This window comes from Myxocyprinus asiaticus, chromosome 21, assembly GCF_019703515.2.
Source record: "Myxocyprinus asiaticus isolate MX2 ecotype Aquarium Trade chromosome 21, UBuf_Myxa_2, whole genome shotgun sequence".
NCBI lineage: Eukaryota > Metazoa > Chordata > Actinopteri > Cypriniformes > Catostomidae > Myxocyprinus > Myxocyprinus asiaticus.
The window spans coordinates 36,623,198-36,640,437 of record NC_059364.1 but is presented as its reverse complement, the minus strand read 5'-3'; the positions used below and the strand labels follow the sequence as shown (position 1 = coordinate 36,640,437).

At 37.9% G+C, this 17,240-nt stretch overlaps 1 protein-coding gene across 3 annotated transcripts in view; it reads right to left on the bottom strand.

Annotated features, from left to right (window-relative positions):
* LOC127412164 (thyroid adenoma-associated protein homolog) overlaps positions 1 to 17,240 on the bottom strand; it is a 128,706-nt gene that overhangs the window by 100,033 nt on the left and 11,433 nt on the right. For all 3 annotated transcript variants that reach the window (XM_051648306.1, XM_051648308.1, XM_051648307.1), the window contains exons 17-22: positions 14,911 to 15,142; positions 13,447 to 13,582; positions 12,704 to 12,840; positions 11,020 to 11,154; positions 10,012 to 10,178; positions 1,005 to 1,114 (exon numbers count right to left, since the gene is read on the bottom strand). In XM_051648306.1, the coding sequence (XP_051504266.1) occupies positions 1,005 to 1,114; positions 10,012 to 10,178; positions 11,020 to 11,154; positions 12,704 to 12,840; positions 13,447 to 13,582; positions 14,911 to 15,142 (917 nt within the window). The remainder of the gene's footprint in view (positions 1 to 1,004; positions 1,115 to 10,011; positions 10,179 to 11,019; positions 11,155 to 12,703; positions 12,841 to 13,446; positions 13,583 to 14,910; positions 15,143 to 17,240) is intronic.

Sequence of the window (17,240 nt, the reverse complement as noted above, 5' to 3'; positions counted from 1 at the left end):
GGAGCTGTCCTTCCTAACTCCTGACTCCCTGATTTACTAAGATGCACACTTGTTCTGAATAAAGACTTCAGTTTGAAAACAGTTCGGGTTTAAGTGGGAAAATGTGACTGAGGAATGACAAGGGGGCTATCTTGCTGAAAAGTCAATATGCATGTTTAAATCATTATTATACCACAGTTGAGCCTGCCAAAGTAATCTGATTGGCTGAAAACATTTGTTTAATTTATCAAAAAAATTTAAACAATAAGAAACATAAAATGAACACTCAAATGTTTTTTGTTTTTTTTTTTTGAGGAAAAAAAAAACTATAATTTCACTGCCTACCTGGACAGCAACATTCTAACTTTCACTTGTGTAGGAACAATTTTTGGGGGAAAGGGATTGTATATACTAAAACTAAAACATTTAAATTGTCTCAGTTGTTTGCAGAAAGTCGGTCTCACTGCAGCGCACTTCGAGAATGCTCACTCTGAAACCCTCCTCCATCCCAGAACCACTAGTCTAGATCTGATTTAAGATGACTGTATGGATCTTCTAATGGTGCAGCAACATGTTATAAACGACTGATGCAGCATGTCTTATATACGTCTAATAGTGCAGCAGCAGCATGAATGACATGTTCATTACAGCATGTCTGTGTATTTTCTAGCAGCAGCAAATTTTTGTACTTGCTCTGCAACAGCAGCAGTGTAAGCAGATCAAGTCAACCAAGACCAGCTTGTCATATCCATTATAACACTTTCAATTTATTCACACAGTTGTCATGGCTGAAATAGTGTAAAAAGGCAACAAAACATTTATGGTCACGTTTTATCTCCTCGAACTGGTGTTTGCGATCTCTTGGTTTTAATTAACACATCTTAACAAGTCAGTAAGTACTCCTCCACAGTGCCATACTACAGATACTAGAGTTCTGGTACAAAACCTAGCTATTTGTCTAACTAGGCAGCAATTTAAGGCTTGGTAGGCATTAGGTTTTTTGGAACAAAGCTTAGAAGGCTTACCTGCAGAGCATCTCAGTGAGCCGAACAAAGCCCACGTATGCCAGTTCAAATGCCCCCCTGTGACGAGACTGCAGTAACTGCTCCCGAAAATACTTCCCTACAGCCTCCACCTGCGAGAGAGACAACAGGCACTCGAGTAAAAAAAAAAAAATGCAGTTTGCAACACAGTGACTTAACTGACTCCATAAGAATGTATTTGGACCAGAGATATATTCAGCTATGGCTGACCCAAAGGTTGATTTATCAGTGCAGTAGTGATAACTGATGACAGAGACAGACAAAGAGTCCATTTAGATTACATGTTTATGGGCAATTCATACTGCATTATTAAAAAACTAGACTCAGAGAAGCAATATAACTCCAAATTAAATTATACTTCCATATGTTCAAATTTAATTCTGCATCCTGTTTGCTACCTCAATAAAGCGCAACAGTGCCCACCCACTGTTTCATCCATCTGGGTTCCGGAAGTACTTTTCCCATTAATTTTCTTCCATAGACTTTTAATAAAATCCTGTAACATGGGTAATGTAGATAACGCAGACGGATGGTTTCAACTCAAAAATATCCCATTGATGAACAATCTTGTAGCTCAAGGAAGGTCTGTCTTTAAAGTTTTATAAGTTATCATTGAAAATCAATTCATCTATGGGATAAATGAATGGGATTTTTACTTCCAGAACCAGATTGTTGCGCTCTGTTGAAATTCACGAATTTGATTCAAATTTAAAAGGCATTCTCAATTAAATTATTAATGGTGGATAACTATGCTAATGAATGATCTAAATAAAATGAATAAAACATAACCCAGGCCTGCTTTTGATCCCACAGGCAGATGGCAGTTAAGGGCCACATGGCATTGGCAGCAGAACAGCTGTTTACCATGTACTCCAAACAACCATTTAAATGCTTCAATCAGACTTTATTTTGCCCCTATGCTTCCTGTTTGGAACCCCCCTTCACCACCACCACTAAACTTTGCTTACACTCCACGTGTGCCTTACATTTCCCAACACAGTCAGCTAATTACACGTCAGGGTCAGTGACATAAATACAGTAGCAGCTTTTGTTGCTCGTCTAGAATTAAGAGACTCATAGGTTAACATGTCTAATGCTGTTGTTTGCTGTTGTTTTGATTCCATTAACTTAAACCCACTAAGAATTAGGCAATACTGGTTAAATGGAGATTTACAAGGGGGATGCAAATGCCACAGACTGCAAGTGGCACAGATGGTACAATATGCAAGATGTCAAAGACTGCAGAGTTTCGCAAATACAAAATTTGTGTAGGTCACAGGTCTGTTCTGACAATGCTAAAAAACAATGTTAAATTTAATTAATGATATAAATAAATATAAAACAAAATAAAACAATTAAATATAAATAATAAAATTGACATAATGAGCAAAATAAAGTCAAAGATTTTAAAATTTTCTTTTCAGCCTGAAATGTTAATAATTGCACAGATTGATGGGCCTAAACAGCTCATAATATTATGAATAAATGTCAGTGTCGTTTGATTTTTTTTTTTATTTTTAGGAAATTTGTTAACCTTTGTACAATGAAACATTTTGGTACTGTGTTGGGTCACCACTTGATGTGGAGTGTAAAATCTGGCTCTTTAAGCAAAACCAGCTGAGATCCACTAATCTAAACCAAAAGTCAAGTGCCGATTTGGCCAAACATTTTGTATTACTACATGGGACATAATTTTTAAATTAGTTAGTTTACGGTGATGTCACGGTGTTTAATGTAGTTTCAGCCAGAAGTAAAGCCAATAATGCAGATTTTTCTCTCCATGGACCGCCGCTTTTAGCGCTGTGCCAAGTCTTTGCTTTATTAAACTTTAACGACCCCTTTCACTTTTAAAAATTCAAAATTCTCTCCACTCATTTGTCGTGGCCGTGCTGTCTTTGTAGAGTTTGTGTTGCAAATCATGTAAAAAGTATACTTCCACACAATCTCTGAGAGACGGGCTTCAAAGTTATCCATTTTAATGACAGTAATCTAGGTAACAACTCAGCTGGCATGCGCGATTGTAAATAAAAAGAGTCACGTCCAAACCACACCCACGAATAGTTTTAGCCAGTCACCAACGCTCTTCGACCAGCCGAGTTCTCTTGGGTCAAGAATTTCAGAGATGTGCATGAACAGGAGAAATCTCACCAAACAAACACATTGGTAGAACAAAAACCTCAATGCATTTCGTCATCATTTGTAGGCGAACTAAGCGAAGTCTTTTCGCCCAGTAAATATAAATTAGCCTTAACGCAGAAAGCTTCTGAGTGCCCCGATTATCCAAATTAGTCACAACTCTCTTAGCTTAGTGCAAAGGGGATGGAGAGGCCCCAGCTCAGCCAAAGCCATGGGGCAAGACAGACAGATCGCACTTCCTTAGCTACAGATTAACCCATCTATCCAAATTAAACAAGCAAGAATATCAGATCTGCAAACAAAGGAGTAGTTAGTACAAGGACCGTTTTTCTCAAGGGAGGTCTACTCGAAGGAAACTGGCAAATAGTTAGATTGTAAAAGGAATAATTCACCGAAAAATGACAGTTCTGTCATAATTTACACACCCTTAACCACATTTCTTCCAAATCTGTATGCTGTTATTGTTCCATGGAACACAAAAGGGAAAAAAATTAGTAATCTTTATGCAGCTCTTGCCATACAACAGCTAAATGACAGTTCAGTTAAGTTCAGTTACTGTAGAAGCAAGACGCAATGCATTTTGCCGACAACGACAACGGCATCATCGTGCCATGTTTGAATCTGGATGTGGGCATTGGCTGGACATGTGCTTTGATGGAGGTGAAGATTGTCAGTGAATAATGATTACATTTTCATCTGTTCCTCACACAGTGTTATTGTATGGCTTCAGAAGACATGGACTACAGCGTACGAGTTGTATAGACTACTTTCATTAGTCTTTCATGGTGTTTCTTATTCCTTTTAAAGGAATGTTCTGGGTTCAATACAAGTTAAGCTCAATCAACAGCATTTGTAGCATAATGTTGATTATCACAAAAAAATGATTTCCACTCGTCCCTCCTTTTCTTTAAAAAAGCAAAAATCAAGGTAACAAATGGAAGTGAATGGGCCAATTTTTGAAGGGTTTTAAAAGGCAGAAATGTGAAGCTTATAATTTTATAAAAGCACTTACATTAATTCTTCTGTTAAAACTCATGTATTAAAGGTTTTTAAATCGTCGTTTTATGGTCGTTTTAGGGTTTACAGCGTTACGTCGTCATAGCAATAAAGTTGTAAAATTGGCTATAACTTTACACAGAAAAGGTTAGTAAGTGATTTTATCACTCTAAAATCATGTTAACACACATTTTGTTGGCATCTTATTGCAATACTAAATAAACAGCAAGTATTTTAACATTTACAAATTGTCCCCCATTAACTTTCATTGTAAGTGCCTCACTGCAACAGATTTTTATTTTTATTTAATTTTTTTAACAAATGGAGGGACGAGTCAAAAACATTTTTGTGGTAATCAACATTATGCCACAAATGCTGTCGATTGAGCTTAACTTGTATTGAATCCTAAATATTATTACTATTCCTTTAAGAGTGCATGACATTCAAATGACCAGAATATGACTTCTTTGGGTGCTAAAATGATGGTAAAAAAATCCCAGAATCCCCTACTGCGAATGCATTTACTCTTACACATGGTTCAGTATCCAGCATGAGTGATTAAAACAAGGAATTAAACACCATCGAAATGTGACTAACTGTTTGCAGTTGCCATGGTGCCTCGGCAGTCCGAAAACATGTGCCGCGTTTTCATGGCGACGGAGTACATAACAGATGCAGGACACACACATTCGGGAAATAGAACCTTGACTGTCATAAACATACACGCTCAGTGCTAGCCATCCAAAGACATGTGGTCTGGAAAAAGATATGTAGTATGAGGCATCAACACAAACCGCAAACACAAGCCATGTGGACCCCGGCAGCATCATTAGATCATCCTTTACATAACAGGCGAATATGCCACGGTAACCACACCAGTGACATCACAGAATCATTCCACTCCATCTGTTAAAGCGCTGAGGTCATTCAGCAGGCCAGAGCAGTGAAAATAACAATCGGACTGACCAAGGGCATAGATTTGGCTTGAATATTGAGGGGGTTGCAGCATAAAGCATCTACATGTTTCCACTGATCATGGTATAAATATTGGGGGGGTTGTACTTGCTTGTTTTGATTATTAGGGGGGTTACCTCCCCCCATCCCCTCTGGAAACTAGGCCCCTGGGACTGACACATAATATACTTTCAGTAAGTCCGCTGGCTGACCAATCCAAAATTCCGGCTTCGCACAGATATCAAGTAACAATTCAAATGATTTACTTCATTTGTCTGTAAGTGCGAATGATGTTGCAAGGTCTTCTCACTCCCTGCCTAATTTCTGGATTGGGAAACTACAGCAATCCATCAAAGAAAACAAAGTGGGAACATTTGATCAAGTTGTCTGGTCTTTGCCAAAGTTATACTCATAGCGTAAGACATCAATTAGAAAAATAAGAGTTTATACCAACAGTTGACACGTGCTCAGATCTTCTCTCCGAGGGATGTGCTATTCAACAAAATTGTAACACTTTACAAAAAGATTCCATTTGTTAACATTAGTTAACAATATTAGTTAACAAACTAACAATAAACAATACTTTTACAGCATTTATTAATCTTGTTTAAATGTTCATTTCAACATACTAATGCATTTTTTCTTCATGGCTGTCATTTTTCCCATGGAACTCAAAAGTATAGCAGATTGTATGGAAAAAAGCATTTGGGACAAGGACAGTGAATGGGGACAGAAGGATGTTGAGCTCGAAAAATGACAAAACACCATAAAGTGAGTGCATGCAACGTTTGCAAAGAGATTTGAGAGCTGATTTTCACTGAATAATGACTTAAATTTCAGTCTATTCACACACAAAGCTATCATATGGCTTCAGAAGACTTGAAATATACTACTTTTATGATACTTTTATGGTGCTTTTTGTAATTTCTGGAGCAAAGAGCAGAGTAAACATTTTGTCTAACTTGTTTGGGTAAGCTATTCCTTTAAGGTGAGGGCATTAGGTTCCAGGACAAGGCCCATTTGTGAGAGGGAACGTTCACTTTATGCCTTAAGCCATTTTTGCCTTATTCAGTGATGAACATACAAAAACACTTTTACAAACACATGTCCTCATTCTACTCTGAGTGCTTATGTTTTTAAGTCACTCAAGAGGTTTCAAATACATACCCGTATGCAGGAAACGTTCTTGTTTATGTATCATAGCGAGTCTCAGGTGTAAAAACCTGCTGAATGAGTTGTCTGTGAAGTGGTCCAGCTCTTCAGGGAAAGAGGAAGCTATTTGGAAAGAATGTAGGACAGGGAAGGTAGTCGGCTGTTAAACAGCATGTTGGTCTGAAATGAAAGCGCTGTACTAAGAGGGCAGATGCTAATTGAAGGCGGGCACAGCATGGGATAACGTATGCATTCACATGGTTTATCCTACCGCCGAAGAGAAAAATAACCGACCAACTAAGCGCAGGCAGCTGATACTGTACGGTGACTGTTTATATTGAATCAGTAAGTGTAAATATACAGCTCTGCTCGAAAACTTAGGCAGAGGCAGATCCACATGTATCTTTCACAGATAAGCACACTTATTCATTACGCGCGACGCATGTCCTGGGCATAATAAAAACAGGAACAGATTTACTGTATGGAGAATGGAAACTTCACCCGCAAGCGGTGAGCCAGATGTGGGAGAGATAAAGGCAAGCTGCCTCACTGTATCTCTTCACTTCACCTGAAAACGCTCACATACTGTCATCTGAACCAATGTCAAAAACGAAATCGCGTTAGAGAAACCCAGCGTGTGCGCGATACAGACTGCACGGCAGCCAGAGAAAATAATAGTTTTGAGATTTTAAACTTCAGCAATCAATTTGTTTTATATCTGTATGTTTCGTGTATAATAATGCATTGGCAATGTATACTTAAGTTTATCTTGCCAATAAAGTTTGATATGAGTTGAATCTGCCCATTTGATCCTATTATTAAAAAAAGTCCACTGGAAATTGGCAGATTTTGCCCAACTTTTAATGACAGCATTTTATAGCAAGTTAACATACTTTTATCAAAGATTTATCCCTGTAGAAATGTGTCTAATTTAATTTCATCCGCAAAAAAAAAGAAAAAAGAACATTTTAACATGTACATATTTAAACATAAATAAAATAAATAATGACTAGCCAATTTCTTGCAAGTTCTAGGAGTAACAAAATAAATCTATTTATGATTATACTTTAATACTTGTTTTAATGTACCATGATTAATCACAATTAATCACAGAAAACTGTGCGATTAATCAGTAAAAAAAAAAAATAATCGATTTGACAGCCCTAATTTTAATCAGTACTAAATCATAATGATAAAACATAGTTCTGCGCAATGAAAATGTACTACTTTTCCCAATATTTGTGTGTGCTATACATTTTTGTTAGTAGAGTACATCCTGGTGTTAGTTTAGGAAAATATGCTGATTACGTTGGACTTTGAATTTTATTGTAATAAAATGTGATTGTCGAATCTCTTGTGCGGTTCACAAGAAGCGTAATTTCTGAGGACAAGGACGGATTAAGAACTGAGAGGCCCATGGGCCGGTACACCATGGTGGCCCCCCATGCCCAATGATAATAATAATAATAATAATTATGATGCATGACACTTGCTACATGAATACATACACCTTTATGTGCTCTACAGGAGGACTGGCAGATTTGGTTGGATTTTTCTAATAGACAGTAGAACATTTTGGAAAATTTTATAGTTATTATTACAGTGAAAAAAGTGAGCAATATTTTACATGGCAGATTATATGTACTTCTGAATTATGAACTGAACCAAAATCATGCATTATTAATAGGGATGTGCACGGATAGTCCGAATTTGGTAAACTGTTAGACGTGCCTGTATTCAAATCCTCAAATCACTATTCGTTTTTTATTTACGTATAATAGAGGTCTTCAACCCCTTCTGAGTCCGACGGTACCAGACAAACCTTAGGGTATTGGGCCAGGTTCGGGTCAGTTTCTCAAGTTGGCGAGTTAGGGGCTGTTCACACGTGCATCTGCGCTGGTTTTTTTTTTTTTATTATCATTTCTTTTCTATGTAAACACTGGACGGACGTCTTTGATCATTGCGCCGCATCTCACTCTTTTTTCGTCAGCGTCACACGCAGGACCAAAGTTAAAAAGAACTTCAATATTTATAAATGCATCTCGAGACATCTGCGTTCTGTTTCACCATTCGTTGCACTGCATCTAGCTTTTTTTACTGCAGGTGTCACAAAGATCTTTATTACCTGCTAATTTGAGTTTGTATTTGATGCATCCATGGCAATAAACATTCTTTATACCTGGATCCCGACAAATAACAGAATAACTGTTTGTGAACTCTCACGGTTAACCAAATATTACAAAAGGTTACCATGCACATAGTTGAGCTATTAAGGCCTCTTTGCTTTTTCAAAACATTTAATGCATGCAGGACTTAATTTAATCCAATTGTACACAGCCAGGGTAGTCTGCACCTTATCTCTGTGTTCGGAAGCATTTTGTGAATAAAGGGCTATTCATTGTAGTCTTTCAAATAAACTTGCTGTGCCAATGCGCAGATTCCCTGAGCATGCACTCGAGTGCTTGCGCTGCTGTGGTCTAGCACGCATTGGGCCGAACAAATTGTACTCCATATAAGGCTGACATTTACATGGATTTATAATAGATATCTAAAAAAAGAAAATAAAATTGGTTTAGAGCTTGAGGCCCCTAGGGTTTAAAGACCCGTGGACAACGGCCCAATCGGCCCAGTGGTTAATTCGTGCACGTAAGTGACGGTAAAATGGAGCTGCTGCCTATGTGGAGCGTTTCAAAATCACATAAGGGGTGAATCTCACCTGTCAAGAACATGTCCAGGTCACAATTGAAATAAAATAGAAAATTATATTTTGCATGGTGACATTATTTTCATGACAATTAAACATTTTCCCCCACAAATTATGATAATGTTTTACAATTCTCATTGAATTTGGGGTCTTCACTCTATCACAGTCAATTACTGTATTACAATGAGTTTTGTTAAATGAAATCGTTTTTATACATTTAATTTGCTATAATAATTTCAACGTATAATATAAAAATATAAAAATAAAGTTTAGTCTTTTAATTTTGGGTTGAAATATGACCTGGACATATTCTTGACAGGTTGCGTGAGATTCACCCAAAGACACTCCATGACAGTTAGGATGCTGCCTTTGAAAGGTAGCGGACTATGAAAACAGTTCACAGTAAGGCAGCTCCCTAGGGTTTGGAAGAGAGCTTAATTGTCTGTACTGGAAATACGTTTGACATTTTCTTTTTAATCTCAGGCAGACTCACATTTCCGAAGAACTCTTTCTCTCCTCTTTAGGGGTTGTTCGCTAGTCCATAATTTAAGTCTGTATTAGCGATTACCATGACGTCTCATCTCTCGGCCTTGAGCTCTTAAAGATCAGCTTACTGGAAAAACTCTCCACTTCAAGGTATGAGGTACAGTTCTCCATTATATCTCACATGCTTATGTAACTGAGATGTTGGATTCACTGACTTCCATCAAAAGAGACTCCCTTTGATGAGTATGTGTATGCACTTCAGACCCCAAAAAAAGGAGTATGCATACCCCAGAGGGTACTTCACAAAAAAAATGACAATTCCGTCATCATTTACTCACACTCATGTTGTTCCAAACCTATATGACTTTCTTCCATGGAACACAAAGGCACGTTAAGAAGTAAAAGAAGGCAGAATTTTCATTTTTGGGTCAACTATCCCTAAAAGACTGATTAGTTGACTAGTTGTTAAGGTATCCCAGTGACTAGTTGATTGTGAAAATATGTAGTTTTGCACATCTCTAGGTGAAACCTGTTGAGTGTGTGTCTGTGTGTTTGGCTGACCTGCTCCTCTGTGATGACTCCTCGGTCATCAGTGTGTGTATGAGGAGAGCTCAGAGGCATGCTCTGACACACATGACCAAGTAACATGGACACCTCTTTCATGGACCTCCAGCAACACACCAACACCATCTGAGCGGTGACTCGAAGTGCTTCTTCACCACCACTACCTAGACAACGTTAGCACACACACAAAGCACTTGCAGAAGACTGATGAAACATCGGCCTCTCATGGACAGAATATGTATTACAGCAAACCTCACGGCCATATTATTAAATCTAATGATGGCTTTGTCCACAAGGTGTTAGTGGTATGATCAATATCATAATCACAGTATGGGTCATTTTATATTAAGGTAACTCTAAATATAATAATTTAGTTATTTTATCTGGAAATTCAACCCAAAAATGTTTATGTAGTAAATTCACCATGTGGCAACGCCAATTATTTTCTTTCTTTTTTCGACAATCCAGTGTATTAAATAATTAACAAATAAAAGGTACTTCATCTCATTTGATTTATTTATATTTTATTTTTATTTTTTTGGAACTTGGAGGCAAACCATTACATAATAAATATGATATATCCTAAATATGAATACATTTGATGTTTTTATATATTAGCCAGTATATGTACATGTGACCACATATCAGCTGAATTCTACATTAATGTGTCAAGTTGTAACAAACTAGTTACCTCGTGTTGACACTGGAAAGGAGTGGCAGTTCACTCCCAGTACAAAGAACAAATTGGTCTACACTAAAAGCGTGTGTTATTAACACACTTTGCAAAATTAGGCTATAGTTTTCTGCTTGGTGTCAGATTAGTTCCCTATTGTCTACTGTAAGTTTCAATAATGAACTATGTGTGCTGTAATAAAGTCTTTGGCATACTGATGGATTTATATACAACATTTTAAAGTTTCAAAAGGAGCTTTTTGACTCTGATACTACAGTAAGGGGTGGTGAGGTAGGAGAACTGTAACCGGTGATGGGTAATTGTGTTTGTACCATTGTTGCTGGCTTTTTGTTTATCCTCCTTCTGCTTGCTCTCATTGGAGTCAAGCTCTCTGGCACTGGTGAAAAAGTCATTGGTGTCATGAGGCTGGATCTCCTGCAGGATTCTCTGCAGGCCAGCAGAGGTCTCTGTGTAAGTACAAAGATACTACACATTTTCACATAGTAATAAAGGAATAGTTCACCTATAAATTATTATGTGGAACACAAACAAAGAGTTGATGGAAACAAGATGTGAATATGCATATAATGCAAATCAATGGGGTCTAACATTTCCGAGCCTCAAAAATAACGTAAATGCAGTCTTCTAAAGAGATACGATCGGTTTTGTGTGAAACACTTACATGCGCTTAACACTTGACGCAGAGCTTCACATCACGATCACTCCAAAGAGACTGCAGATGGCAAGATTTATAGTGAAAAGGGAGTTACAGTACATTTTGGTCTCTTACTCTAGTCGTATGGCTTAACTTTATGCAGCCTTTATGCCCTTTTTGGAGCTCGGAAGTGTTGGTCCCCAATGACTTGCATTGTAAGGATAGAATCACAACATATCTACATCATAATATCTTTGTTTGTGTTCCACAGAAAAACGTACGTTTGATATGCGAGTTTGAGACAACATAAGGGCGAGTAAGTGATTATAATTTTTGGGGGGAACTATTCCTTTAAAGGAGCACTCACTAATTTTATTTTCAAAGTGGCTTACATTGGTTTACACTGACACCTAGTGGCCTGGATGCTTCATTATTCAAACACAGTAGTTTTCAGTTACCAATTCCTTTGTATAAATTCACCATGCACAGTAAGTCAGGATTAATTTAATCAATTAATAAAAGTGTCCAATAACAGGGTGATTACTGAGATTAAGAAAGTAGTATTAGGCTGGTCATGTGATGCTAACATGGCTGCCCCCATGAGGCGCCCCTGCTCCATGTAGAATAAAAGAGCTTTTATAAGTTGCTGATTTGACTCTTAATCTAACATGAGTGGTCATGTTTTCATACATATGTTTCAAAATTACTATTCATTTCTTTAGAAGAAAAACTTATTAAATGAGGGGGAAAAAAATTACTGAGTGCACCTTTAAAGGAATCGAAAAGTGAAAATTCTGTCATAATTTACCATCATGTTGTTACAAACCCATATGACGAAAAGAAGTGTTAGGCTGTATGTTAGTCTCAGTCACCATTTACTTGTATTGCATTATTTCTTCCATACAATGAAAGTGAACAGTGACTGAGGCAGTCATTCTGCATAGCATCTTTTGTGTAAACGGAAGAACGTACATCATAGAGGTTTGTAACGACATTAGGGCGAGTAAAAGATGACAGAGTATTCATTTTTTGGAGGAACTATCCATTTAACTTGAGCCTGGTTTCCCCCAAAGTTATTTTTCTCCATTAACCAACATCTTATGGAGTTTTGTGTTCCTTGCCACAGACGCCTTTAGCCTGCTCACTGGGGGTCTAAATTCAAATATTATTTGCTTATTTAATTATTTATTTTAAGGCACAATTTACAAACATGTTTTTTTAATCAAACTGCTCAATTATGACTCTAAGACATTACAAATATTTCAGCTTCTTTTTCTGTTAAAGCATAATTTTCTGTAAAGCTGCTTTGAAATTATATGTGTTTTGAAAAGGGCTATATAAATAAAAATGACTTGACTTACCAGATTCTGTATCCATGGGAATGAGGCCCTCAGGGGAAGAGCTCTGAACCACAGGTGACACGACATCAGACAACATGTAGCACAGAGCTATGAGCTCTGATACAACAACCCTCCATTGAGACAGCAGCACCAGTGATCTAAACACACACATCCCTAATACAAATCACATATATACACATGCACATACATCAGTCAAAAGCATGCCAAAACCTACAGACTGTTGCAAACCCTGCGTCCAAAATCGAGTACTGTACTGCTATTGACAAAGAATGCACTTTTCAGCCGGTTTAAAAGTACATACTTTAGGTATGCAGGTGAGCAGTATGAATACCTTCCAGACGTGGGCACTGTCCCGAATACATGACATAATAACGACAACTGCGAAAATAATCTACTCTGATTTTGTTAAACAAGCACAACTTTATCATAAGGAACCCCTTTCATGGTATTTATTTATAATTTACATTTTAAAAGAGCCGCTCGACTCACTGTTCTCAGCTGTTTTCTTAAATTAAGCATTTTGAATGTGATGTCTCCTCCACTCTCAATGGCATCATGGGATAGCACAGTGTCCAGCAGATGTGCACTTCAGAATCTCTGTGGACGTAATAGATCATCCGGGTATTTCTCGCTTACTCTTTTATGAATACTGAGGATTCAGAGACCCTACTTCATTGGCATACTATATATATTAGGGAAGAACGCAAGTAGAAGAATAAAGGTTGTTGTGTTTGTGTGGGTACCCAGTGTTGAGCTGTTGCAGGACTGCAGTGATACAGTGAGCTCTGCCATATAAAGGACAGGAGGCAGCGGCCCGCAGAAGAGACGACTCAGCCTTCACAATCTCTTCCTTCAGACAAACCATCAGCCAACGCACCACTGAAACAACGCAAATAAAAACATTATCTTATACAAATACAATAAAACAAAAATGAAAATACTCTCATCGTTTACTCACCCTCATGCCATCCCAAATGTGTGACTTACTTTCTTCTGCTGAACACAAAGGAAGATTTTTAGAAAAACATCTCAGCTCTGTAGGTCCATACAATGCAAGTGAATGGTGGCCAGAACTTTGAAGCTCCAAAAATCACATTAAGGCCACATAAAAGTAATCCATAAGACTCCAGTAGTTTAATAGATGTCTTCTGAAGCGGTGCAGTCACTTTGTGTGAGAAACAAATCAATAGTTAAGTCCTTTTTTTTTTATCATAAATCTCCACTTTCACAATATGAAAGTGAAAGTGGAGATTTATAGTAAAAAAAGGACTTAAATATTGATCTGTTTCTCACCCACACCTATTATATCGCTTCTGAAGATATAGATTTAATCACTGGGGTCGTATGGATTACTATTATGAGGCCTTTATGTGTTGTTTGGAGCTTGAAAGTTTTGGTCACCATTCACTTGTATTGTACGGACATACAGAGCTGAGATATTCTTCTAAAAATCTTTGTTTGTGTTCAGCAGAAGAAAGAAAGTCCTACACATCTGGGATGGCATGAGTTTGAGTAAATGATGAGAATTTTTGGGTGAACTCTTCCTTTAAAATAACTAGCACTTTTCATAGTTCTCACACCTTTGGACCAATTCATTTCAGGGATCCAGACTGCGACTAAATGGTCACATTTGCTTTTATATTTGGCAAAGAACTGTGTTAAGACCTTTGTGTTCTTTTGTGTTTTTGACGGTAGTTTTTAAAAAGCTCCCCATTAGAAATGAAATACTGAAATGCTCTCAAGCCAAGCTCTCAGAGAATCACCAGAGAAGCAGTTTATGTGAAGCGCTCTGAAAACACCACAGCCTTTTGCGGTTTAATCACACTGGGCCATATCGCGGTTTGAATTTGATTAACTGTCAAATTATCAATTAATCTCATCCCAAAATTTGGCAAATTCTCTGAAATACCACATTTTACTGTTAGTTCCATTTTGTATGACTGAATTCTATGATTCTGTCTGCGTTTTCCACATCGCAGAAACCATAGGGCCCTACATTATTATGCGAGGTCACACTGGTGTTACAAAATTTTCCAAATCTCTCTCTCTCTCTCCCTGATTATGCACTGCTATTGGGTATAAGAAACACCAAAAGTCAAATACTCTAAAGCATGTAATGAAACAGCACTATCTATTTGAACTGGGTGAACTATCCCTAGTATCACTAGTAGTAGATGTGAGTGGTGGTCATCTTAACACTACTATACCTGCAAGTGTGTTCTGCTCCAGTATAGAAGCCTCAGATGTCTCAGACTGGATCAGTGCTGGTGGCTGGAGCAGGGCTTCTTGCTTCTGCGTACAGCTGTGTAAAGCGTCCTGGAGGCCCTGCTGATGGAGCAGCAGGTTGAAAAGGTGAGCAGCAGTTACGCTGTCAAAGGGTTTAGTGCTGGTGCTGAGATCCAGAGCCACCTGCAGCAAATGCTGCAGTCTCTCCGGTTCCTAAACAGAGGAGGACAAGTGCTCAAATAGGGCTGCGCGATCTGGTCAAAAAATCATGTTGTTATTATATCAACAAATACTGTGATTGCATCATGAAATACAGTGCTGTGAAAAAGTATTTGATTTCTTCTATTTTCGTGTATTTTTCATACTAACTTGTTTTAGATCTTCAAATGAGACATAACATAAAAAAGGCAACCTGAGTAACCACAAAATACAGTTTCCAAATACATATTTTATTTTATTTTTTGAAGGAAAAAAGTTATCCAACACCTATATCACCCATGTGAAAAACTAACTGCCCCCTTAAACATAATATCTAGTTGTGCCACCTTTAGCAGCAACAACTGCAACCAAACGCTTCCGATAACTGGAGATCAGTCTATCACAACGCTGTGGTGGATTTCTGGCCCACTCTTCTTTGCAGAACTGCTTTAGTTCAGCCACATTGGAGGGTTTGAGCATGAACTGCCCATTTAAGGTCCTGCCACAGCATCTCAATCGAGTTCAAGTCAGGACATTGACTAGGCCACTCCAAAACTTTAATTTAGCTCCTTTTGAGCCATTCAGATGTGGACTTACTCCTATGCTTTGGATCATTGTCTTGCTGCATAATCTAGTTGTGCTTGAGCTTCAACTCACGGACTGATGACCGGATGATCTCCTTTAGGATTTTCTGGTAGAGATCAGAATTCATGTTTCCCTCAATTATTTCAAGTCGCCCTGACCCTGAAGCAGCAAAGCATCCTCACACCATCACACTACCATCACCATGCTTGACCGAAGGAATGATGTTCTTTTTGTGGAATTCTGTGTTTGATTTTCGCCAGATGTACAGGTACACTTCTTCCAAACAGTTCCACTTTCAACTCATCAGTCCACAGAACATTCTCCCTAAAGGTTTGAGGATCATCAAGGTGTGTTTTGGTAAAATTCAGATGAGCCTTAATGTTCTTCTGGGTTAGCAGTGGTTTTCGCCTCTCCACACTTCCATGGATGGCATTTTTGGCCAGTGTCTTTCTGATAGTGGAGTCATGAACAGGGACATTTACTGATGCGAGAGAGGCCTGCAGTTCCTTGGATGTTGTCCTTGGCTTTTTTTGTGACTTCCTGGATGAGTCGTCGCTGTGCTCTTGGAGGAATTTTGGAAGGTCGGCCACTTCTGGGAAGGTTCACTACGGTGCCAAGTTTTCTCCATTTGGAGACAATGGCTCTCACTCTGGTTGTTTGGAGTCCCAGAGCCTCTGAAATAGCTTTGTAACCCTTCCCAGACTGATGTATTTCAATCACCTTTTTCCTCATCATTTCTGGAATTTCTTTCGACCATGGCATAGTGTGCTACTGGGTGAGACCTTTTAGCCAACTTTATGCTGCGGAAAAAGTTATATTTAGGTGCTGATTTGATTGAAGAGGGCTGGCAGTATTCAGGCCTGGATGTGTCTAGTCACGCTGAACCCCAATGATGAATGCAGTTTCATAGATTTTGGGATTTAGTAAATAAATGGGCAAATACTTTTTCATGCAGGCCCTGTTGGTATTGGATTAATTTTTTGCTTCAATAAATAACATTATCATTTAAAAACTGTATTTTGTGTTTACTCAGATTGCCTTTGTTTTATGTTAGATTTTGTTTACATTTTTAAAACAATTTAGTATGAGATATAAACAAAAACAGAAGAAATCGAGAAGAAACAAATACTTTTTCACAGCACTGTACAATGTTATAAACATTGCTGCTGCTGCTTAAATATCAACGCTAAAAGAACAAAGACATAATATCACAATGAAACAGCAGCTCGTGTTCATTGCTGCCTCACACTGAAAGTCACCCTGTCAAGTCAACACTGTTTAGTGTTGGAGCAAATTGCTGTCTGATGAATCAGAACTGCAAGGTACTGCTGAAAATGACCCTGTAACCAATCTCAAAATTTTAAATGTGGCCACTTTTTAGGTCATCAGAATGTTGATGTATTGTTATCAGAAATTAAAGGAATATTCTGGGTTCAATACAAGTTTTGCTCATTCAGCAGCATTTGTGGAATAATGTTGATTACCGCAAAAAATCGTTTTAACTCGTCCCTCCTTTTCTTTAAAAAAG